Source organism: Macrotis lagotis, chromosome 8, assembly GCF_037893015.1.
Source record: "Macrotis lagotis isolate mMagLag1 chromosome 8, bilby.v1.9.chrom.fasta, whole genome shotgun sequence".
NCBI lineage: Eukaryota > Metazoa > Chordata > Mammalia > Peramelemorphia > Peramelidae > Macrotis > Macrotis lagotis.
The window spans coordinates 110,525,994-110,551,800 of record NC_133665.1 but is presented as its reverse complement, the minus strand read 5'-3'; the positions used below and the strand labels follow the sequence as shown (position 1 = coordinate 110,551,800).

Below are 25,807 nucleotides of genomic sequence, written 5' to 3'. Positions count from 1 at the left end.
TCAAGTTAGAAGACTGACATTTTCTTTTCTGCTCCTTTCATTACCTTATCATAGAAAAGTTATCATAATACATAACCTGTATTTCAATCAGGAGAATTTAGAAATCTAGCTTTTGAGTGTATACATGCACACACACACACACACACACACACACAAACATGCACACATTGAGAATCACAGAAAGTCAGAGCCATAAAGAACCTTAAAATCATGTAACCCAGCTGCCTTCATTTACAAATGACAGATGGAGGTCCAGATAGGAAAAGTGATTGCTCTCATAGCCAGGAAGTGGCAGAGATGGCCTTCTAATTCTAGATCCTCCTATCTGCTACATAGAACGAGGTACATTTAAGAAAGAAATCCAAGTCTGAATTCCAGGTGTAATAGATAAAAAAATGGATGGAGGATGTTGTGGTTGATTCATCCACAAGCACTTATTCAGTAGCTAATTAACTAATCAAAGACATTTATCTTAAGAATAAAGGAGGGTTTGATCATGAAAATTTGAAAATCTCTATGAGTAGTAGTACCTCAGAGAAAATTCATTACCCCAGTTCTCTTTCAAGGCATGTGCATGTGCCTTGAGTTTATATAGGAAAACAAAATGCCATCTTAGAAGTATTCATATCGGTATAATAATTGAATATGATATTGTTATAGTTCAAAACTCTGTTAATCAGTTCTGTTCATCAAGAGAAGTTCTACCCACCAGAAAGGGAATATATGTAGTTTTGTCTCTTAAAGGATGATTTCTAGTTTTCTAATCAGTATCATCCACCAAATGCTACAAATGAATGAAAAGGCACTTAATATTTACAAAGTACTTACTATATTCCAGGTATTGTATTAAGTACTACAGATACAAATACAAAAACAAAATGGTCCTTACCCTCAAGCAGTTAGATTCTAAGAGGAACCCACTGAGATAGGGGAATGAGAGCTACGTTTTTGTCTGGAGAGTCATCAGGATGCTGAGTGAATTCATAGGACAACTGGCTAATCCCAACTTTCCAAGAATGGTGATGGTTGATTTGATTTCATTGTGCCTGGAGAAAGACATAGGGTGGGGGAGGTGGGAGAGACAACCAACAGGATATGATAGATCTCATCAGTCTGGAGGGTCAGTTCAGAGATTCAGAATGTACTTAGTGTACCTCAATAAGAGAGCTGAAAGTAAACTTAGAGCTCATCTTGGCCACTGGCTTCATGCTATGGTAGCGAGTCTAGAGACTTTAAGTGATTTGCTCAGGGTCACAGTAATAACAAATTTTGTTCTTCTGACTCCAGATCCCAGACTCCTTCTGTTAGGAATTTGTTAGATTTTCAGAAAGAATGTTTCATAGTAACTGACTTCCATGAGGCAAAATTCAAATCATACATCTCTCTTTCACAGAACCAAGTTAAAGAACCAAGAATATGAAACTTTAGATCATTTGGAGTGTGATCTAAATTTAATGTTTGAAAATGCCAAGCGTTATAATGTTCCCAATTCAGCCATCTACAAACGAGTTCTAAAAATGCAACAAGTTATGCAGGTAGGTTTTAATGATATTTGGATAAGTTTATGTTTTACTCTGACATAATTTTTCAAAGATGTGCCTTCATTCTTTTGGGGGCATTTTGAATTATAGGAGACTCAAATCATCTGATTTTATTCATCTGACATAAATCCTGTTAGCCATCTTCTTATAGTCAGCAATACAAAATCAGAAATCACTGATACTACAGAGGGCTATGCACCCACTTGATAGTTTGGATTTTTTCTTCAGAAACCTACCTGTTGATATCCCTTGATCATTTGTCAATTGGGGAACCACTCAAATAATTCTAATGATCAAGTTAGAAGATTGATATTTTCTTTCTGCTCCTTTCATTACCTTATCATAGAAAAGTTATCATAATACATAACCTGTATTTCAATGAGGAGAATTTAAAAATCTATCTACTACATAGAATGAGGTACATTTAAGAAAGAAATCCAGGTGGGTGCCAGACGCTGTCTTTGTATATGTTGATACTTAGAAAGCCCTCTTTTACAAAAAGCTCACCTGCTGGTTTACTGGTACCTTAAATCTTCCTCCTTTAAAGTTTTATGCTTTTGACTTAATAACTCTTGTGGCTGGCAATATCTATCCCTTATAAAATACAAAAACACTGTTAGGTATTTATAATGTGATGTAAATTAGTTTATCAGACCCTTTCCTTAAAATTGTCTTAGCAATTTCTATCTATAGAGAGAGAGACCAGGATAGGATGGAACCACTGAAATAAAAAGGATGATTGGAGGCACAAAAAAATAAACATTTATACTTCACAGTTTTAGTTTTTCCATAGGACCTTGATTCCCAGGAGAATGTTTGAGAACTAATAAACAAAGGCCTACCATATATAGTCCAAATTCCTAAACTTGGCATTTCTGGCTCCCACCAAATTCCAGTTGAATTTTCCTGTCCTATCTCATATTGCTTCCCTAAAAATATTTTATGTTCCAGCCAAATCAGACTATTTGCTATTCCCCTAGCATATAATTCCCCATACTGTAATGTCTATCTTTGCACCTTAGAATTTATTTCTGACTTCTTGAAATCTTCATCATACTTAAAGACCTAGTTCTGATATTACCTCCTCCATGAAGCCTTCCCAGCTAGAAAAGAGTATTCCTTACTCTGAATTTTCATAGCATAATAGTTACAAAAGAAAACAACAGTAAAATATAGAGTAAGCATCTATAGTAAAGATACATAAAGCTTAGAGAAGACATGGTCTCTGCTGTCAGGGTCCTGCAGCCTCCAACTGCAAAGATCCCATGACTTCTGATAACCAGGCCCACTTGAAGAATTACATTTTACCTTGTATTTATTTGCCACTTTCTGTTCATACCTTATCTCTCCCAATGGAACCATAAGTTCCTTGAGGGCAGGAACCAATGTTTTCTTTTCCAGCACCTAATGTAATACTTTACACTTAGTGGGCACTTAAGAAATGCTTAGTGAATGAAAGAACAAAGAATCTTTATGGATGCAAAGGCTACCACAGATTTTATGAACTTCTTATTTGCTGTTAAGTTCTATATCTGTGTTCTGTAAGCCTGCTCTATTTGGCAGAAGAGCTTTAAAAATTCATGTGTTACTTGAAAAGTAGATCTTCTTTCAGTTCTCTGTTCAAACTTCCATTGTTTTCAGCTCGACTGCCCCTCAGAAATAAAAGACACTCATAGAATTTTTTAAAGTTGCATGAAGAGAGTACCACTTAACATGGCCACCAGAGGAAGAAAGCATTGGCATTTTGGGTCTCATTCGTTCAAATTGGCTAAGAGGACTTTTATAGAATTAAATGCTGTTGGCTAAAAGTGATTCCTTAAATATCTAAGTCCTTTTTGACCTGCTTTTTTTTGGTCTGGCAGACTTTCACTAAATTGTGGTTATTGAAAAATTTTAATACTTTAATATTCATGCCTCCTACTTGTAGTTGTATCTTTCTGTGTGAATCTGATCTCTGCAGCTCTTTATTATTCATGTATTCCAAGAGCATTTAGTAGAGTGAGCCTGACTCCAGGGATTTGCTCTCTTTCAGGCGAAGAAGAAGGAGCTTGCTCGGAGAGACGATATTGAGGACGGTGACAGTATGATCTCTTCAGCCACCTCTGATACTGGCAGTGCCAAAAGAAAAAGGTACTTTTCTCCCAGCTAGAAGTCTCTTCCCTTCACTTGTTTAGCTTGTCTTTTGACTTAAGGAAGCAAAATATGCTATTGAATGTAAATTGTATAATTATTTGCTTAGATTCTTTGATAACTTGTCAGAATATCAGTTTTAAATTAAACATTAATATTGCTTTCTTAAGCACTAAAGTATTCTACTGACTCTTAGTAGGCTGTTTAAATGACAAAATACTTGTATCTTTCTTTTCATAGTTACAAAACAAAATAATGCTTTAGAAAGCCATGGAAGAATCAAAAGTAATTTTTTCTAGATTTTAAAATCCTGTCCCTTCAAAGACTTTATTAATGCTAATAAAATTAGTTAAGAACATCTGGACTGTTTTAGTAAAGTAAGATTTTATTTTACCTTATTATTCCTATCTTCTTTTTAAGATGTCAAATCACAGAATACTAAATCATGTTTTCATGCAGTTCATGAAATCATTAAGACAGAAAATCCTTGCCTTTCTCCATAACCTCAGCCTTGACTTTCCTTGTCCTGCCTTCCTCCCTTTGAGGAGCTTTCTGGAAAAGGTGTTTGTTAATGATAAAATTTCCAATAGCTCTACCCACCTAACTCCATTGTCTGTAGAGCATTTCTATAAGGTTTCTCAAATTGATTCCACTGTCGTAAGATGTTTTTTGTCTCTGATATCCACTGTCTTAGACTCTTCCACATAACAGGCTCTGCTGTTAGTAGGATAATTGATAAGAGGCTAAGTCAAAGATAAAGAATTAAATATAGTTGATCGTGAGATCCAACAGAGAATTGAAAGGAGTAAATTAGTGATTGCTTACATGGTTTTTATTCATGCAGTTTTTTTCCCATAAAATTCTTTAAAGAAGGACATAATCTAGTCATTTGTTTAAAAATGAGAAGCTGTTCTGCCTAGTCCTATACTAATATGGGGGGGGGGTTGTTGTTTTTTTCTTTTTTTTTTTTGCTTTGAAAATACATTTATTTTGATAGATACCTATAGTAAGTAAGTCATTTCATCCTGAAATGATCATCGCTATTTCTGGTCTATGAATTTCAGTCTTGTAAGTTCTTAATTGCTTATGTACAGGGGAAGGTTGAAATGTAAAATGAAGATCAGAAACTTTAAATCAAGAATATCTTTGAGTACAGTCACTATGTTTTCTTAATCAACTATCAAAGATAAACATTTTTCAGGTGAAGAAAGTAATGAAGATAATAAATAATGATATAGTTTGCTATCATTACTAAAGGAAAAGAGAGGTCTTTTAAAACTTTGAAAGTCAACCCAGCCCAGGACAGAGCCACACAAACTACAAGTATTGTTGGCTTGAAGTTTTCAGGATTCACTCCAACAAACTGAATGCACTTCTTTGCCATTAAACCTTCTGTAAAAGAAAATTAAATAGTGTGCTTTTGGGATAATAATTCTATCTCTGATGAAAAGTTTTTGTCATTATCCAAGGTCCTCAGGAAATGATGTATACAATAAATGAACAACATAAATAAGAAAGTAAAATATACAGATTACATGATGGAGCCATAAAAGCATATGCTATAGCCTAGAAATTCAAAGAGAAAATGCAACTTGAATGAATATGAGATGAATTAAATATTTGTGAGATAGGCAAGTCCTTCTTAAGAGATGGGAAAAAGTATTCTAGGGAAAGAGAAACATAGTAGACTGCCTTTGGGAGCTTGATTACTTTGGCACAGAGAATAGAGTAAATATGCCCACTTAATCAGGCTTTGCTATATGATTCAGTACATGTTCTCGTAGAACTTCCCCTGATTAATAAGCTGTCTGAATGCTGCCAGACCTGAGGGATTAACTATGATGTGTGCTTCTATGTCTGCCTCATTGCCTTGTTAATGCCAGAGTCCAAGTACAGTAGCATACAGTCTTCTCTGCTCCTCACGAAAGTGAAACTCCTTCTCTCCTTCCCTAAAACACCAATGATAAAGCTTGCTTTTCATTGGTGAAAGATTTCCAAATATCTGTTATCTTTAGGCATTGGGTGCAAAGAACCCTTTTTTCTCATCCACATTGAGTTTATATATGTCTTTCTGATGTTTGCTTATTTTGTTTCTTTCCACATGTAAAATGTTTGTTTCTGCTTTCCCAGGAACACTCATGACAATGAGATGTTGGGCCTCAGGAGGCTATCCAGGTGTGCACACATTTTTTATGCATAAGCGTACTTCTAAAGGCTAACTTTTTCTGGGTGTTTAGGAAAACCTAAAGGGAAACCTAAAGCTTTATTTTTAGCACCAGACTATTTTAGTAAAAAGAGTTCTTGATAACACAAGTTAAAAGGACACCTAGACTAGGGACCTGTTAACTAACTTTGCCAAGAGAACCCAAAATGCCTTCTCTATTAGTAAATTTATTGAGGGCAAGGACCATCCTTCATTGGTGTCCCCTACATTAGTGGTTCTCAAATTTTTCCACAGTGGTAGAATATGATTTTGTTTTGTTTAAGCAAAACTTAAGCAGAACTCCTATAGTGAAATTAAAATTATTTTTGTAACTCCTATGAAAAAAATAGCATGAGATCCATTTAAAAAAATAGCAATAACAAACTCACTTCTTTGCAGCATAGTTTGTGTAATACTGCCCATAAAGATAAATGCCCTTAAAATAATCTTAAGTAGCCTGGACACATAGTAGACTTTAAGTAAAGAAAAATTTTATATTCAGTTTTTGGATGCAGATTTAGTTGATCTGGGAAGATATCATTGAATGAGGAAGGGAAAGGGAAAGATGAAGCTTGCTTATTTGAAATGATGAACACAAATCAGGCAGAAGCTGATTACTGGGTTGGGTTTTCCTGATAGAGGACCTCAAAACCTAGGACGATTATGCTGTAAAGATCCATTGTGAGCCTCTGAGAAGGAGACTAGAAATAAATATGAAATGGCAGGAGAAGTGATTTTTGCTCTACTTGTGGATATAAATAAAGGTGGAATAAAGATGGAAGAAGAAGGAGAATAGGAGCAGGCCAGGATGTCTCAGGTAGTAATAGGGTGGTTGGATTATGGACCAGAGCTTTGGCTTTGAAAATGGAAGAGTGGAGTGGATCTAAACCGTTATTTAGAAGAATTGGTAGTACAGTTGTTAACCCTTAATGTGGAAGGCAAATGAGAGCAAAAAGTGTAAAGTAGCTTTAAAGTTTCAAAGCAGTACACTCAGATTTGATGATGATGATGATGATGATGATGATGATGATGATAGCGATAGTAAAAGAAATAAAATTTGAACTTAGTGGTATTCATGATATGTCTCAGACAATCAGTACTGGAAAAAGTAGAGAGTGATGATAATATCTGAGACCTGTTTTTATTGTAATGTTCATTAAAACCATGTGAATAAATAGATGAGTTCTTCAAAAATTTGAGGAGAGGAGTTAATGGTTAAAAGAAGTCAGTATTGGAGAAAGAAAAGGAGCTGTTCAACTAGGAACTTATGATTAGGTACATAAATATGTGTTGAATTTTGAATGAATGAATGTGAGATACTATCATGCAGAAAAGCACAGTATTATAGAAAAAGAAGCAGAGCATCACCAATAATAAAAAAAAATCAGTTCTGAAGAAGAAAGTATAGCTCCCACTTAGACTGATAATTGACTGGTAGCCCGATTAGAACACAGAAGAGACTTGGTGATAAGGAGACAGAGGGAAGGGATATAGGAAAAACAATCAAGAATTTAACTTTGTTTATGAACTAATGAGATTGTATTGGGAAGCAGATCATGTGACAACAGTATATATGTAGTACTTTGGACTAGAATTCTCTTAACTTCCTCTTCCCTCCCAACCCACATATACACTTATCTACAGAGCAGAAAAGTTATAACAGATGATAAACTAAATTATGTTCCTTTAACTAAAATATAGATAATATCTCCCCAACGCTGTTAGGAATTAAGAGTGAACTTCAAGGGGAAAGGAAGGAAGCATTTTATTTCTATTCCAAGATTAATGTTAAATTCCCCCAGGGTTTTAGGTGCTTTTACTTGTGAAACTAGGCACTCATTTATTTATTCTTCATAAAAGTTTCCTGAGATCCTTTATATCTACAAAGGATTTTGAATTTGTATGAAAATCACCAGAAGTGTTTATTAAGTATCTTTTGTTTAAGCATTACACCACTATTTCTTTGTCCACCGAATCCTGAAAGCCTGACAATCATGATTTCCCCACTTGATAAATGAAGCCCTGGAAAGTTAGGGTGACTTGGCTAGGATTCCCCACTTAGCTCTTCTGACTCTACATCTGAGGTCTTCCACAGAAGACCACCAAAGCCCCTCCCTATAATCACTTGTTTAATTTTTGAGTTTTCAACCTTAGAAAAGTAGGAAAGCGGCATAAGATGATGAGAAAGTTGTGTTTTTAAGTTCTTGTTGGGTATCATGAATGCATGAAAAGAAGAAAAATGGTAAGGAAGAAAGAAAAGCCTCCATTTTGTAAGCAGCCACTCTTTTTGTCTAACCTCTGAAGACTACGTTGTCTTTGAGAGCCATGAAGCAGGCTTCTTTAACGTAAATGTATAATAGAACACCAGGAAGAAAGACCTCAAATTTGTTTAGGACTATCTCCCATCTTCTGAACTAACCAATGAGATTGGTGGAGGGGAGGGAAGTATTCTTAATGTACAAAAAATTATAGCAGATTGAGTTTTAAGCATCAGATTAAAGTAGTTTCCTGGTTATGTCCTTTTTGATTTCAGATTTGGGACTTGTCTCACTAAATGTTGCCTGCCAGGTTGTCAGTCACTGGAGACAAAATGACCATCTACCATCAGTTGTCTATCTGATGACAGCCAAGAGTAGTCAGACCTCTCAATGTTTATAGCATATTGTAATAGATTCAGTTAAAAGTTTCATATCTAGCTACATGTCTGGGAAAATACATTCTGCCTTTGTGATAATTGCTTCCAGATTTATTTAAAAACTTTCCTCCCATTCTATAAAATTTGATAAAGCTCCCAAATGAAAAAGTTATTTCTAGTGCTCTAGTCTGATAGCAGTTTGGTATATAAATATCCAGGGCTAGATTTCAGTCAACCAAAAATGAGAAATCATCTCTTCTCCCATTAGAATGTTTTTGTTAAAACAACAAAAACACATACTTTCTAAGTCCATTTTTAAAGAGATTTTTTTAACTGCTTATGATTTCAAAATGGAATTCTTGAGTTTGTTCAATTTTCTTTTACTTCACAGAAAGTCAAACATAAGGGTTTTGTGACATAGGACCCACAAATATTGTGTGTCCTTTGCTTTCTTCAGCTTTGACCCTGGAGGCCTGTTGTATAAAGTCTGAGGTTAACCCTCAAATAGCATATATTCTAAAACTAGATGGCAGGAGTAAAGTTTCTCATTGTGTAGTTGCTAAAAGTTGGGGAGGGAAAACTACTGCTACATAGCTTTATCATGGGGTGTCTCTTTGGATTCATCACATCTGTCAAAGGAAACTGCTTCCAAATTAAACTGAAGTTCTAGACATAGCTTTCAAGAAGAGTTATCACTTAACAAAGGGGAGTTTGATTTTTTTAAAGAGACATAATGCTAATGCCACAGTGCTCCAGAAGGCCATAACAGCAATGAATGATAAAAGGCAAAAGGCACCTGCCATCTGAGCATGACAGTGATTCTTTAAATAGAAACAGTGAGACTCTGGGTGATTTTTTTCTTTTAGATAACTCACTCCAGCTTACCATAACCTTTTGAAATGTTGGCTTTAAAGAGTCAGTAGACACTCAGACATATTTTAGAATCTTAATGTAAGCACAGAAATTTATTTTTCTGATTGTTTGCTTATTTGTTTTAATATCTTACTGAATTTTTGAGAGAAAAACCTCTAACACTTAGAAGCTTCATAACTCAGATTGTTAGTAGATGAAGTCCATTTAGAGATGGATAGACTCCCCCAGCCACATAGCTTGTTCCTAGGGACAACTTTTGAACTGAACAATAGGAAACAGACAAAACTATTTGCAACTGAGTCTCTGCACAGCCATTTCTTCTTACTTTTAGGTTATCTGCCTCAGCTGCTGACTTGGAGGCTACTGGTTCCAGTCCAGCTGGGAGTTCACCACCAAAGGCTTATGACATAAGAGCCCTGGACCGGAAAGCAGGAGACCTGGGTTCTAGTGCTGACTCTGCCACTAACTCACTGTGTGATCTTCGGCAAGTCACTGAACCTCTTTAGACCTCAGTTTCCTCAGTTGTAAAATAAGGGGGTTGGATTAATGTTCTCTAAGGTCCTTTATAGTCTTAAATTTTGTTGACTAGTGCAATGCTACTCCCTGTGGGGTGGGAATTCTACACACAGTAATAAAAAATTGGCACTAACTTCCATGAGAGGCTTTGATAAATCACAGACCACCTATTCCCCAAAATAACCTCAAAACTAGCTTCTTACTTAACATTGGCATTGATTGTTACAGGTCAGAAACAGAATGAGAAAGAGGATCTGCATGGGCAAAAGTTCACACAGAGGAAGAAGAGAAACTAGGATTTGCCATGATATTCATGATAATGAAATATCTGTAAACATACAGGTGTTCCCACATACTCTGATTGGGAAACACTAATCCAGTATATAGAACATGCAAATTTTAAGCAAGCTTCTTGGTAACCAAGATGTTTAAATCTTAGTGAGGACCCTCAAGTATTTGGGATTTTCTTTTTCTACTTTGGTTCCTTAATAAATAGGAATATTTGTAGGAAAAGAACATTACTCAATTCATCTGCAGCCTTGCTGTATGAGTCTTAAAAGCTAAAATGAGTAATAGTAGTTAAAATGTTTTTCCCTGAATGTCGGGGTCACATCTCTTCATGAACACTGGATTCAGTGAAAAGTGTTGTAAAGACAAATATCTCTCCCTAAGATCCAATAGCCTACCCTTTTGCAAACTATTTTAGAAATTTGCCTGTGCCTGCTCATTAAAAGTTGCCTTTCCCTGACAGCTCCCAAAGTATTGACTTAGCATGTGGTGTTATTTTCAGGCATATATGGCAAAGGGGGGTTTAATCATTATGAAGTACCTGCCAGATAGAGAAAGAAAGCAGTGCCATTTCAATTTCCATCCTTGTGAAAAGAAGAAATTGAGTTGTCTATTGTTTTGCTCCCTCAACAGTAAAAAGAACATAAGAAAACAGCGAATGAAAATTTTATTCAACGTTGTTCTTGAAGCTCGAGAGCCAGGTACAGGCAGAAGACTCTGTGATCTTTTTATGGTTAAGCCATCCAAAAAGGATTATCCTGATTATTACAAAATCATCTTGGAACCAATGGACTTAAAAATTATTGAGCATAACATCCGTAATGATAAATATGCAGGAGAAGAGGCAATGATGGATGATATGAAGCTGATGTTTCGAAATGCTAGACACTATAATGAAGAAGGCTCACAGGTACTGTTCACACAGCAGAAACATTTCCTTTTGGGGCTTCAAGGCACACAAACTGTGATTTCATCTTTATGGATACTCTGTCCACTAGTACAGATCACAGCCCCTCCATAAAAGGTCTGCTTCATTGCCTCTTTATGGCACAGAAGCAACCGAGGATTCTCAATGGTTATGCCAGGAGATATATAATCTGATATATAAGATCCCATCAAATTTCTGGTATGGACCCTAGTTATAGACTTTGTTCCATGTTCATGACCAAAAAGTTGGCTATGAAGTCATGAATTGTTTTAGCCCCATTGACCCATAAAACAAACATTTATACTATGAAGATGTTTATAATTGTATTTTTTAGGTCATTCCATTTAGCGGTTATGCTAAAAATGGTTATGTTAAACTATTCCTGAATAAAAAAAAGCAAACAAAAAAGTTTTTTTTTTCTAAAATAAGTTTAATTGATGTCTTTTGTTTTAAATCATATTCAGTTTTGAAAGTGCTACCCTCTCCAAATTGAAATCTCCCTTTGCATAAAGAAAAATGTTAAGCAAAATCAATCCTATACAGTGACTGCATCTGACAATGTATATGTAGCATTCTTTCTTGGCATTCACCTTCCTCTCTCTAGAGAGAAAGCTATGTTCTTTACCTGTTTATTTTCAGGACAGTTATTGACTTTTCATTTGTTCCAGCTTTGGCTTTCTCTTGGGATCGTTTGCTTACATTATTGTAGTGTTATTCATTATTTTAGTTCTGTTAATTTCAATCTCCATAAGTTCTTGCGTGTTCTCTATAAGTTCTGCAAATTTCTCATATTTGTTTCTTAGTCCACAATATTTCATTATTTTGATATATCACAGTATATTCAGGCATCTCACTTACAGTGGCCCTTTGTTTCCAGTTCCTTGCTATTACAAAAAACTCTGAATATTTTGGTATAATATTAGATTTTATTTTTGTCTTTGATCTCCTTGACCTATTTAACTAGTTATAGTCTCACTGGGTCAAAATATTTCTTTGCAAAGATGTCTAAAAAAGTTTTATCATAATGTTTAAATGTATTCTCTGCTTATCTGTTCAATATTTTAACTATTAGGTTATTTACAGGTTATGCATGACTAGCATTATTTTGATAATTGGCATTGTGAAAACTTTTAAGTATAATAGTGAAAACAGAATTTGATTTAATTGAGAAGTGAAAATAAAGGTTTAACTTGAAAATAAAGTTAGAACACAACTTTTCAAAACCATTGAGATTTTTAAAATTGCTTCACAAGACAGAGCATAAGTTATAGATCAGCCATAATCAGTTTATCAGAAACACATAGCATGGAATATGAGAGAAAGAAACCTCAGGGGTCATCTAGTCCTATATATGAAGGAATCCTCACCAGAACATTCCTAAAAAGTGCTAACAAACATAGAAGTTATAGCCATAGTCAGTAAAATATGAAACAGTAATTGGTTTAAGAAAACCAAAATGAAACTGGAGAAAGTCAACTCAAATAATGAAGAGGAATCACAGAAATTCAGAATTGAGAGCTATAGCTCTCAAGTGGTCCATGCTTGAAGCTTTCCAGTGAGGGAGCCCACCATCTCCTGCAAGCCCATTCCACTTTCAGATAGCTCAAAGTGTTTAGAAGATTTCTTGGCATCGAGCCTAAATTTGCCTCTTTGCAAGTTCTATCCATTATTCTTGAGTTCTGCCCTTTGGGGCAGAATGAGATTTGTTTCCTTTTCCACTTTGTACCCTTTTGGAAACTTGAAGACATTCTACACTGATCTGTCTCTTTTCTAGACCAGTATCCCCACTTCCTTCAGACAATTCTTATGGCCTAGACTTGAGACCTTCCATCATTGTGTACTCTCTTCAGTTTATCAGTCTTTTCCATAGAAACTGTGGCAGCCAGACTTGAAAACTGTGCTCTTTTGTGTGATCTCTTTATTTCTAGAAGCTATGCCTTTCTTAATGCCCAAGATCACCTTAGCTTTTTTTGGTTGATCATGTCAACCTGTTAACTCACATTGAGCCCTGAGTCCACTAAAACCTTCATATATTTTTAACTATGAGATAAGGAATATCTCATCCGGTGAAGTCAGTTTCTCAAACCTAAGGGTGAGATTTTATATTTATTCCAATGAAGTTTCACCTTATTAGATTCAGCCCAGTTTTAATCTTTTAGATCCCAATTTTATTATCTGCTCTATAGCCCTCCCTCCCCAGGTTGAGATATTTGAAAATTTGGTATGGATACTATCTATGCTTTTATCTAAGTCAGTGAGAAAAATATTAAGTTCCACAGCGTCCAAACATTCCATTGGAGATCTTCTTCCAAGTTGACTTGAAACCAGTGAATGACTTCTCTTTCACTTGGATCATTCAGTTCTGATGATTGTTCTTTTGTGTAGATTGTTCATCTCTTCATCTTTTCTATAAGAATCTGATGGTATTTTACAAATTTTATGCTCTGTTAAAATCTAGGTAAACTATAATCATAACATTTCTCTGATCTACCAAGTTTAGTAACTATGTCAAAAAAGAAAATAAGGTTAGTTTTTGCTGAAACCCTATTGTTCTTAGCGATTGCTACTTCCTTTTCTTAATGCTCCCTAACTGGCCATTTGGTTATACTGTTATTCCTTCCACATCACAATTTAAATTTATTGCAGGCCAGCATAAGAAATAAAATGGGAATTTTGGGTGAGTTTGTAAAAACTGCAGATGATACACAAAAGTCCAGCAGACAACACTGAAAAGGTTTAGAAACTCAGAAATGCATGATAGATAGAATCTTATAATATCAACATATTTTTATCTTTTAGTATCATAATAATAATGATGACTTATCCTAGTACAAAGGGAGGACCAAAAGATTTTATGGGGACTTTGCAGATTGTGGGATACCATCCTCCTAACCCCTGTGATGAACTGTATACCCTAGAATTTTTCCAAGATTCATAGTGAAATTCATTGGCTATGATTTTCTGGCTATTTCCTTCTTTTAAAAATGGAAATATTTGAGGTGGTTAGGTGGTGCAGTGGATAAAGCACCGGCCCTGGAGTCAGGAGTACCTGGGTTCAAATCCAGTCTCAGACACTTAATAATTAATTACCTAGCTGTGTGGCCTTGGGCAAGCCATTTAACCCCATTTGCCTTACAGAAACCTTAAAAAAAAATGGAAATATTTGCACATTTCTCTTCTATTGCTCTATAATCTTTCAGATATTTGACTACCCAGTATTTACCCTTGCCACTTTTTTCAGCACTTTCCTTTATTCAGATGAGTTGCTATCATCAAGAACACCTAAGTCCTTCTATCATCTTTAGTTGGCAACTCCTTATCCACTTTTGTTCTGATTTTGGGTTTTGGGTTTGTTTGGGGGTTTGTTTTTTTTTTCAGTCCAAAGATAAAAAATCAGAACTGAGTAGCTCACCTTCTCTTGTCAGTGATCAGTGGTCCATCTATTGAACAGTGATCTTACCACCTGATCACTAAGAAGAGCCTTATTGGTTTCTCTTACCTTTCTTTGCATCTATCTCTAATATAAATGTTTAAATTATGAATTACCAGCTGAATTCTCTTCCCCCCCCCCCCTTGGTCTCCAGGCAACTCCCATTTTTTCTCATTGGAATTATTTTGCTTTGTGTGTTCATAAAATTATTTTTCAGTTTCTATTCTCTCCTCAGCTAAAAGAACTCAGTTCTTTTTGTTACCTCCTTTCATTCTTGAAAGACTCCAGATTTGGTAGTAAATTAAGGTATTCATCATTCTGATAAATAGGACAAGCTGAAAACATTTAAAATTCAAGAAGCTTTTAGACAAAACTATGGGCAGTCTAGCCTTAATGGCCTATAAAGAGTATCCAGGATTGGGGGGAAGATTCATTTATGTGAAGGATTCAGCCCTAGGCCTTCAGTCTTGCTGACCATGAGAGCCAATTCAGAGGGCTTTTAACTTGAGACATTTATTACTTTCTAGACATTTACTACTTTAACTTAGACATTTATTACTCTTCAGGCCTTCTCTGGTCATTGAATTTCTCCCCTTCCAGTCCCATTTCAAGCTTAAGGTCCACCTACTTGTAGATTTTCCACTCTTCCTAATCCTCTTTGATTTCTTTGATTGAGAATTTTCTACTTACTTCTCACCCTTCTCCTGATGCTGCTCTCATACCTAGTTGCCCTTTCTAGAATCTGTTTCACTTCCTCTTCTGTCCACTGCCTCTATACACATAAGTTCATAAGAGTAGTATTTTTAAAGGTTAAATACTAGGAAGAATAATTCATACCATATAAAAATAATATATCAGGGTAGAGTAATTAGAATTGCAAATAAAATTATATGATTCTTGCCTGAATGCTCATGTGGCATTCTATTTAACTCCTCTGCACCTAACTATACTTATATTGAAATCCTTTTTAGATCAGAATATCTCATTCTCTTACTAGGCCTTAAAATGGCATCTTCTGTTCCTGCTATTAATTACTCAGCTAACTAGATATTTCCCCATATTTCTACCCCAGATTGGAAGGAATAGAATTATTACATGGAATTAAAATTTATCCCAAAATCTCAACAAATAGACCATGCCACCCCTCTGAAAGTACCCAAAGATAGGTTCTATTTTTGCAGTTCATTCAACAGATAGTTACTTTGCCCCAAATATATGTGAAACCTTTTCTTTATACTCTGAATCCTAAATTGGATGAACCATTCAGATTTAGTGTGGTATGTTCTAATGACTACACTTCTCCAAGGCAGTTTGATGGAATTTCAGTGGTTACACAAAAATTGAAAGCATATTCTTTTAAATAATTTTCCAAAATTATAAGTTTTGATGTGTAACAGATTGTTTCAAGTCTTTGCAATTAAACCAAAGAGAAAATTCCTCTTTGTTTCTTTGGTTTGATAAGTTTGATCTCCTGTATCTACTTTCATTCTTTCACCAATGCCACAGCCTTTATAAAATCTCTTTTCTTCTCTCCTCCATTTTTGATCAGATGATAGATTAGATTTGACATAAAGGATTGCATCATGGAAAGGACACCTATGAAACCGTCATTCCTATCTACTATACTTGTCCTTAGAGGCTAGAAATGAGAACAGATTAGTGTCAGCCAAGGGGGAAGAGGCCACTCTCTATAAAGTGACCTCTACTGTTCTGTGACTTTAACAACACTTTTGTTAATTCTTACTCAGAATGCAGCATAGCAGAAGAAGCCTGGAAGGTAAGGTTTATTTATTGTTCCACTTCTCCATTTAATCAAGGGACCTGTAAAGGTCTTTAAGTTTTGCTATTTGGAATCTGTGATTTTATTGGGAAAGGTACTTTCCTCTACTGGAACAGATCATAGCCTTTCCACACCTTCTCATTCTGTGTGATTCTTCTCCATGTTTTCCATAGACAAATCTTTGATAGAAGTTCTAACCAACCCACTGCCAGCCTTCCTCTTGGGTTTTTTGTTGTTGTGGCTGTGATTTTAAAAAAATATTCCAGTGGAGCCAGTGCACCGCCTTGTCTGTCCATCTGTTATGTTTCATTCTCACTATGTGACTGGTCCACTACCTTTCCCAGGTATGCCTGCCCTTGAGAACATTTTTAACACCACTTCTCCAGGAGAAAATGTTTTTGGCATTCTGTGATTTATAGTCAGTATTGTATCACTGGGAAAATATTGGTGTAAAAGAGACTGACTTTAGTTGCAACCATCAGTTAGGGAATTATTGAAAACACTGAGCTTTTCTCAAGTGCAGTCCACTCTGATTTCCTATCCTACTTTATTCTGTACCCATCTTGTCTATCTGATTCACCTGTACAAGATGGACATATTAATTCAACAAAGACTCCATCTCCAAAAACTGTGTCTTTTAACCATTTTAATGCAGTGTGAACGTTTAAAGCAATCTTTCCCACTGCTTTGCGTTCCAGTGAAGCTATTTAGTACTTTGGGGCTTAATGCAGACATTTAGGAGAAACTTACCATCCATAGGGAATTCTTCTTTTGTTTGAACTTTCTGTAAGTCCTCTTCTATGACAACTGGCAGACAGGTGTGCCAGTGCTAGATCTGAAGTCCTAGTATCTAGGTTCAGTTTCTGCTGCTGGCGACCTCAGAATTTTGTGGACTTCACTCTCCTCATCTTGGGTGTTGGACTAGATGACCTCTTAGGTCCCTTTCAGGTCTAGGTGTATGATCATGTCACCTGTAACATTTTGGGTTCATCCTGTATCTCCTCATTGTCAGTATGCAGTCTATTGCTGAATAAAGTTCTTACCCTAGTCCCATCTGTCATTGTTTTATATGATTTTGTTTTGTGCTTTAGAGATAGTGCAGATGAAGAGAACCTTTGGGGCTGCATTTTGTTCTACCAAACCAGTTACTTTTGTAAAAGCAATGCAAGAGTCAACAGACTCTTGTTTTCTAACCTTCTTCATTAAACTGTGTGGTGTGACATTCTGTAAGCAAAGCACCACCAAATACCTCATGTGGGCTGAACTTTGACAGGACCCTGTTCTTCCACTCAAAAGTTTTTAACAATAGAAGAATAGGACCTCAACCCAGAGAGATACAAGAGACCCAGGCACCTTAACTTCTGATAACATGCTGCCTTATGGCTCTGCTCAGTGTCCCTGTGCTTCAGGGCTGTGACTCAGCCAGACTGCAGCTCCCAGTTCTGATCCCCTTAGGCTCCTGCCTCCTGCCCCACTCCTCAAGTGGCCCTCCCTCCAACTCCTCCATTGTGTCCTCTGGAATCTTTTTTCTGATGTCACCAGACCGCCATTCATATTAGACCTCTTCCTACCCCACCTAAATTACTTTGGATATGTTTTATCTTTACTTCTGTGTAATTATGTATAAAGTTGGTTATTCCCAAAAGAATATAAGAATCTTGGGGGAAAGGGCTGTGTGTGTATGTGTGTGTGTGTGTGTGTGTGTGTGTGTGTGTGTGTGTGTGTGTTTAACACAAAATAGCCCTTATTAAATGGAGTATTATTATGCCCTTAATAATATAGAAGAGGTATCCAAAATGATGCTGTGAAGTTAAATCTAGACTTCATGGATGAGTTGGCATTTGAATTCAGATTAGTCGATGGCTAAAATTCAGTAGGTGAAAGAGAAGACAGGACATTCTCTGTTAGCACAGCTATCCACATGACCTCTTCTCACAAAAGTAGAGGGGACAGAAGTGGTAAGGGGAGGGAAGGAAGAGTCCAGGCTTATTGGGCAGCAATATGGCAGCATAGTGTTGTTGAGAGTCTCAAGTGCTGGGCAGAAGACCAGAGATATGCTTATAGTGTTGGCTCGATGTGGTACAGTGGAGAAAACACTGGCTTCAGAGTCTAAAGATTTCCACCTTGGGTAGTTAGTTATCTAGGTCTCAAGGCCCCAGTTTCCTTAAAAATGAAGAGGTTTGACTAGGTGATCTCTGAGGTCCATTAAGCTCTGGAAGTGGGTATGACCTTGGAAATGGAGTGCCGAAAATCAAAGAGATCCAAATCCAAATGCTATTCCAGGAACTTAACTATGTGATGCAGGCAAGGCAATGAACCTCTCAGCCTCAGTTTCGTCATTTATAGAAATGAGGATAATATTCTACCTCACAGGGCTATTGTAGGATCCAATGAGATAACAAATGTTTGGAAAAAAGCATTGAAGCATATCTCAATGATAGCTACTATTATCCTCTTGGATTCCAGGACCCTTGTCAAGGAGAAATATGAAAGGGAGAAGATACAGGAGCATTCCATGCCCGTGTGTGGGATTGTTGGGGGAAATGACTCTAGGGAAATAGGATCCTTAAGAGGGTAGGAGAACCATAAGCATCATGATCATTTAAATTGCCACATAATTTTACTTCCTATCATCTGTCATGTCAAGTATGTCTTTAGTATTTAATGCATATTCAAGGTGTCAGTCTTCCCAGCATTATCAAAGTTTTCATCTGTACTTTGTATTTGGACTTAATCTGCTACTTTTTGTACCCAAAGGAATAGAAATACTTTTGAGAAGTATAATATGCATAAATGTGGTTTAACGTAAGAAAATACTATATGACCTATAGGCAGTTGCTGGTATAGTTAGCATAATATCAACTCCTTAAACACTTTTTTCTTTTGTTGTTTTGGAAATAGGTTTATAATGATGCTCATATTCTGGAGAAGATGCTCAGAGATAAGAGAAAAGAGCTGGGCCCACTTCCTGAGGATGATGACATGGCCTCTCCCAAACTCAAGCTAAGTAAGGCAGATTTGTGTATATTAACTAGGTTTTGTGTTTAATGAGAGCTTGCCATTTTACTGTAAGGACATTGAGTAATTGATAATTCTTGAAGCCACTAGCATCTAAGTGTCCATTCTTCTTCTACCCTTTTTTTAAAATTTAGATATTTCAGCTCAGAAGAGCAGGTAAGGAACAGAAAATTGTGTTTAAAAAAAGTGTCATATGTCACAGTTTACCACTGTGGGTGTTTGTAACATGAAGATAGAGTCATAGAAATTTTCCATTTGTGCACATGTGTGGGAATCCTTTATCCTTTTCATTTTTTAATCAATCAGATTGAAAATGAGCTCTAGTGCTCTCAGCCTAAAATTTTAGAGGTTCATTATGTATAATCAGTATGCAATGAAACCTAAAGCAAGTATAGGCTGATCATCCTTATGGTGGAGAGCCTGGTCATACATATCTGGAGTGCTGTGTTCTCTTGAGGGGGCTGCCTTTTAGGAAGGACATTACTGTGCCACAGAGTTTCCAGAAGGGCAGGCAGCCAAGATCAGGAAGGCCTTTGAACTTAGGCCATATATGGATTGAAGGTATGGTGAGTTGATTTCTAGAAGAGGAGACTTGGAAGTACAGATAGTTCTTGCTTTACATAAATTTGCATTATGCAAATCCAACTTGCGGAAATCTGAAAGAACTCAACATTACAGTAACAAATGGATGGTTAACACCACCACACAGTCCTTTGCTTTCTCTCTCTGCCCCTCGGCTTGGGGCTCCACAGCCTACCCCTGTCAAAAAAAGCAGAGGGGCTGCTGCTGTTGGACCAAGGACTTAGCTTGAGGCTTCCAGCAAGGAATTTTAGCTCCTCTCCCACCCACTCACATATCTGGTTCCACATGTCTGCCTTCCACCTGTTCATTATCAGGTACTGCATGTTGCTCATCCTCTTCTCTTTGTCCATATCCAGCCTCCACATGTCCACTCATCATGTGTTCTTCCTCTCAATCCCAGCCAGATACCCACCTGGCTGGTCCCAGGGCCTGTATGGTCCTCTTCCTGCTCCCACTTCTTTGTCGTCCTCCCCCACCTGGTGTCTTTGAACTGTGTGACAACCCCTCCCTCCACAAGCATGCAGCTCCCTTCCTGCTCTTTCTTTCCTTCCTTCCCATGTTCCCGGGGAATTCACATTACATAAGAATCACTTGACATAGCAATCTGTAACCTTCCACTTCCACAAAGTGTGAACTGTTAGAACAGCTATCACATAGAAGAAGGATTGGGGACAGACTTGGGTTTGATACAAAAACCAACTCTTAGTCTGACAGAATGGACTGTCTCAGGATGTGAACAGTCTTGAATAGCTTTATGAAGGTCTTCAAACAGAAGACTGGAAAACCACTTCTTGGCTATACTGTACAATGGTCATTCCTCAGGGAAAACTTTGACTAACAGCCTTTAAGAGCCTTTCTCTCCTTGAACTTTTGTGATTCTGAATTGGGGATGTGGAGAGAGAGAGAGAGAGAAAGAGAGAGACACTATGTAGAGAGAAAAACACATACACACCTGGAGAGTTCCAGGAAGACCACCAGGAGGTGGTGCTCAGCAAAGCTGTGCATTGAAGGAGGGACATTGCAGACAAGGGAGGACTGCCTTGTGCAAAACCACTGAGACTACTGGTCAAGGTGACTCAGTTGATACGTGAAGAGAAGGAACATGTAAGGATGGGAAAGGAAGCTGGAACCAGCTAGCTAGAAAGTGTTTGAATTTTATGATAGAAGTCAGTCAAGATTTTTGAGTAGGGAGAGGGACACATTATATGAAACTCAGTTTAGCAGTGGTGTATAAGCTGGATTTGAATGAGGGCAAACTGGAAGCAAGGGCATTGAGGGGATGGAGAGAATAAAATGAATGTAAATTGTAGAGGTAGAAAACAGCAAGCTTGGCCACTGATTAGATAGGAAGACTTGGAGATAAAGGAGAATGAGACAAGGATGACTCCAACATTGCAAGCTTGGGTAATTTGAAGGATAGGTTTGTTATTGTTGAGATTGGAGGAAAATACAGTGACTATATATTAAATATAATTTGGGAAATATTAACCTATAGAGCATCTAACTAGAAGCACCCAACAGGAAGCTGGTAATGTGGAACAGCAATTCAAGATAACAGATAAATTTCATTACTGTTTACTTAGCTGAAATTCTTTTGTGGCAAGAGAGTAGGATTCACTGGGAAGTGACAGAAGTATTTAAAAGAAAAAAGTATCAATTAAACATCTGTTCTTTAAACAGTTAAAAATTTTAAATTTACTTTTTTAATTTTTTATTTTATTTTTAAAAAAAAAGATGAGATTAAGGCCCAGGAAAGAGTTTTGGGTAGTAATACCAACCTTAGCATGTTCATTTCAGCAGTACAATAATCAAAGACAATTCCAAAAGACTTGTAATGGAAAATACCATCCATGTCTAGAGAAGGAACTGTGGTATTTAAATGCAGACCAAAGCTTACTATCTTCAATTTTTAAAAGTTGTCTATTGTATTATCTCTTTTTTTCTCCCATCTGGTTTTGATTTTTCTTTCACACATGATTAACATGGATATATGTTTAGCATCAAGGATACTTTTAGTTATTAAATATTAAAAAAGAATGTTATTGTGTCAGATGTTTCTAAAAGTCCAACACTTGTATTATTTAAAAACTAAAAAGTATCATGTGAAGAAAATATACAAATTTATTATGATTCTGTTATGTGGTCTATAGATATATTTTTATCCAGATTTTAAATCATATATGACCAGCCAATTAACACAGTGGATAGAGTGTAAGATTTAGGAAGACCTGAATTCAAATCCTGTCTTAGCTGTTAACTATGCAACCCTGGACAAGTCATTTAACTGCTCTATGCTTTGTTTCCTCATGTGTAAACTTAGGGTGATGACAGTAGCATCTACTTTCCAAGGTTGTAGAACACATGTAAAGCTCTTTACAAACCTTAAAGCACTATAGGAATGCTAGCTATTATTAATGTGATTTCACCATAAAACTTTTTTTAAGTCTCCTGTTTAATGAATTGTCACTAGAACATGTTATCATTTTAAAAAGCCATTATACTTTTCACTGAACCTTAAAAAATAACCAGTTTGAAATTCTGATCAGCTACAGGAGAGACTGTGTCAAAATGTCAAGCCATTCATTGATTGTTCTGCTGTGGTTTATGCCTAGAATCCCCTTTATGAAAGTATTAACTCTTTAAACTTAATCTAGATTGAAGTTATAGTTATCATTTCATCTTGTACTAAAACACAGAGAATGAGGGCTTATTATTGGGCACTTTTTTACAAATCCTTCATTTGTAATCAACTTCTATTTCTAATTGAATCAGTTTTCATATAAACAAGACTTAGTAAGTAGTAAAGCATTAGAAAGTAAAATGTTTAAGTAATTCATAGTCCAGAAAAAGGGAGATTTGCTCACCAAGAACATGAATGTGTTATTGTTGGCACTTATCTAACCAACTTTATTCACTGATTAATCTGACCTCATTTATAGTGTGTTAATCTGCTTAAGAAAGGTAGATGGGAGAAAAAATTACCATAAATTTTAGAGATGAGAAAATTGGCATTTTGAGAGGAAAAGGAACTAATTTGTAAGTAAACCAGTGAGTCAAGATTGAAATTCTGAATACAGTTACATTTTCATATGGCCTAGTTCTCTGCCCTTACTCTCCTCTTTCCTTTCTTGAACTTTGTTAGAGTTGTCAGAGGGTTTCTGGACCTTCAGTAGTAGGGCAGCCAACACTGACCACTATCAAATATATTCTCATAGAAGGAGATTCCATCCTAGAAGCTTTCTCTGTCATTTGGTAATTTTCTGTAAACCGTTCAGGGATATAATTCCCAACCTTTTTGAATGAGCATCTCTTTTTTACATCAAAGAAATTCACTAATTCCTATATATTAGTAGTTTTGTATGATGAATATAAATAGTACAAACTGCATAAAAATCCTTAATCACAAAAGCTTTTAAATGAGTTTGTATTTTTCTAATCCCAGTAGCATCTACATTACATTTGAAAAATAACAGGGCATTTTTACAATACCTTTAACCTATAGTGGTATTCTGATTTATTTGTGGATTTGTATATAGATTCTTGTACTCATGGAATAACTCCAAAGTTGGGAACCACCAATATGGGTCACATGTATTTATGAAGATGATAGTAATCTGTAGTTAAAAGATGGGTTTCAAAAATAACCAGATTTGTCCCTAAATTATTTAACCCATCTATTCCTCAGATACTTGCACCAAAAGGGGAGAAAAAGGTTACATTGTGGGAGAAATGGAACTATCTTACTACTACTATAACCTTTGAAACTATTTCTTTAGGTAGAAAGAGTGGCATTTCTCCAAAAAAGTCAAAATACATGACTCCAATGCAACAGAAACTAAATGAAGTGTATGAAGCAGTAAAAAACTACACTGATAAGCGAGGCCGCCGGCTCAGTGCCATCTTTCTGAGGCTCCCCTCCAGGTCAGAGCTGCCAGACTACTATCTAACCATCAAAAAACCCGTGGACATGGAAAAGATCAGAAGTCACATGATGGCCAACAAGTACCAAGACATTGACTCCATGGTGGAAGACTTTGTCATGATGTTCAATAATGCATGTACATACAACGAGCCTGAATCCCTGATTTACAAAGATGCCTTGGTCCTGCATAAAGTCCTGCTGGAAACTCGAAGGGACATAGAAGGAGACGAAGACTCTCATGTTCCTAATGTGACACTGCTTATCCAGGAGCTTATCCATAACCTCTTTGTGTCTGTAATGAGCCATCAGGATGATGAGGGAAGGTGCTACAGTGATTCCTTAGCTGAAATCCCTTCTGTGGATCCTAGTTTCCCAAACAAACCCCCTCTGACTTTTGACATAATTAGGAAAAATGTTGAAAATAATCGCTACCGCAGGCTGGACTTATTTCAAGAACAGATGTTTGATGTGCTGGAAAGGGCAAGAAGAATGAATCGGTAAGCTTGACTATTTCCTTTGGGAGAAAAAGAAGCTCTCTGCATTTGTGTAACTTTATTTCACATTCTTTAGAGGATAAGAAAGTTCTGGCACCCACATCTGATGATCTGATGGAGAGATTCTGTTCTGACACTCCCAAGTTTATAAGCTGGAGGGCAACTACAATTTGTCAAGGAAAAGAGAGAGAACACAGTTCATATCTCTTATGATGAGATTAATGTTAGAAAGGACAGTTAAAAATCAGAAAACAAAACAGAACATTGAGGTGAAACATGTCTCTTTTCTTGGAGCTAAAACAAAGTCTTTTTACAAAATCCTTTTAAAAAATTTACCAAATAGGGACAGCTAAGTGGTGCAGTGGATAAAAACACCAATCCTGGAGTCAGTGGGACCTGAGTTCAAATGCTGCCTCAGACACATGATACTTACTAGCTGTGTGACTTTGGACAAGTCACTTAACCCTATTGCCCCACACAAAAAAAAACAACAAAAAAGTAACAAATCCAAATCCAAGAATATATCCTACAGATTGCATTAATTGAATACAACCAATTGAAAAAGATGTATTATGTGCCTGCTGTTTGCCAGTTGAAACAATTTTTGTTTTCAATGTGCTTACATTCTAATGGGTACAATAAGTACTTACAATTTATATGCAGCATCAATGTAAATCTAATATATACAACTGTATACAGGGATTTGGGAGAGGGGCACACTCTTAATTGGGGAATCAGTAAAAGCTTATGCAAACAGTAATGCTTAAGCTACATTCAGAGGAAGGAGGCATGAGGGGTCAGGTAGGGGCTGCCTTGGGCAAGAAACAGAGACAAGGCCAGAATGTCCAGATGACAGAGTGTGGATCGCAGAGTAATGTCCAGTCAGTCTGGAAAAAAAGATTGGAGCCCATTTGTGTAGGGCTTTAAAACTAACAGTGTAAGAATATATCATGAACTTTAAAATAGTATTCTCTAAAAATTAGACGAAAATTAGTAGTCAAAGAGCTGAGTTTAATGTATTTCATACTGACATAAGATGATTAAAGATTTAAATGTAGCAATAAGATCTTTTAGAGCTCATTACCAAATATCATTCCCAGGATCTAGGGGTTATGTGGCATATCAGAACACCTAAATTTGAGTCTGGGTCCTTCTAACGATCTGTGTAACATTGGGCAAATCCCTTATTCTGAGTCTCACAGCTACTGAACAACTGTGAGTCATAAATCTAAATGTTTCTCAGACTTGCTAGATGTCAGGAAGGAAAAACTAATACTTTGGATCTAAAAAGATCATTTCTATCTAGAAGAGGTTCTTAATCTCCTTTGTATTGAGACTTCTTTGGCAGACTTAATTTGTTGGACCCATTCTAAGTGTAATGCTCTAAAATGCATGAGATAATATACAAAGGATTACAAAAGAGACCAATTATACTGAAATAACAGTTATCAAAATTTTTTTAAAAAT

General features: G+C 36.3%; 1 protein-coding gene across 35 annotated transcripts in view; it reads left to right on the top strand.

The window, feature by feature from the left end:
- Nucleotides 1–25,807, top strand: part of PBRM1 (polybromo 1) — a 126,220-nt gene that overhangs the window by 36,553 nt on the left and 63,860 nt on the right. For 13 of the 35 annotated variants that reach the window (XM_074198164.1, XM_074198188.1, XM_074198175.1 and 10 more), the window contains 7 exons: nt 1,394–1,535; nt 3,574–3,671; nt 5,802–5,846; nt 9,714–9,866; nt 10,820–11,096; nt 19,226–19,331; nt 23,701–24,343. In XM_074198164.1, the coding sequence (XP_074054265.1) occupies nt 1,394–1,535; nt 3,574–3,671; nt 5,802–5,846; nt 9,714–9,866; nt 10,820–11,096; nt 19,226–19,331; nt 23,701–24,343 (1,464 nt within the window). The remainder of the gene's footprint in view (nt 1–1,393; nt 1,536–3,573; nt 3,672–5,801; nt 5,847–9,713; nt 9,867–10,819; nt 11,097–19,225; nt 19,332–23,700; nt 24,344–25,807) is intronic. The other 22 variants (XM_074198185.1, XM_074198184.1, XM_074198183.1 and 19 more) reach the window with 3 other exon arrangements.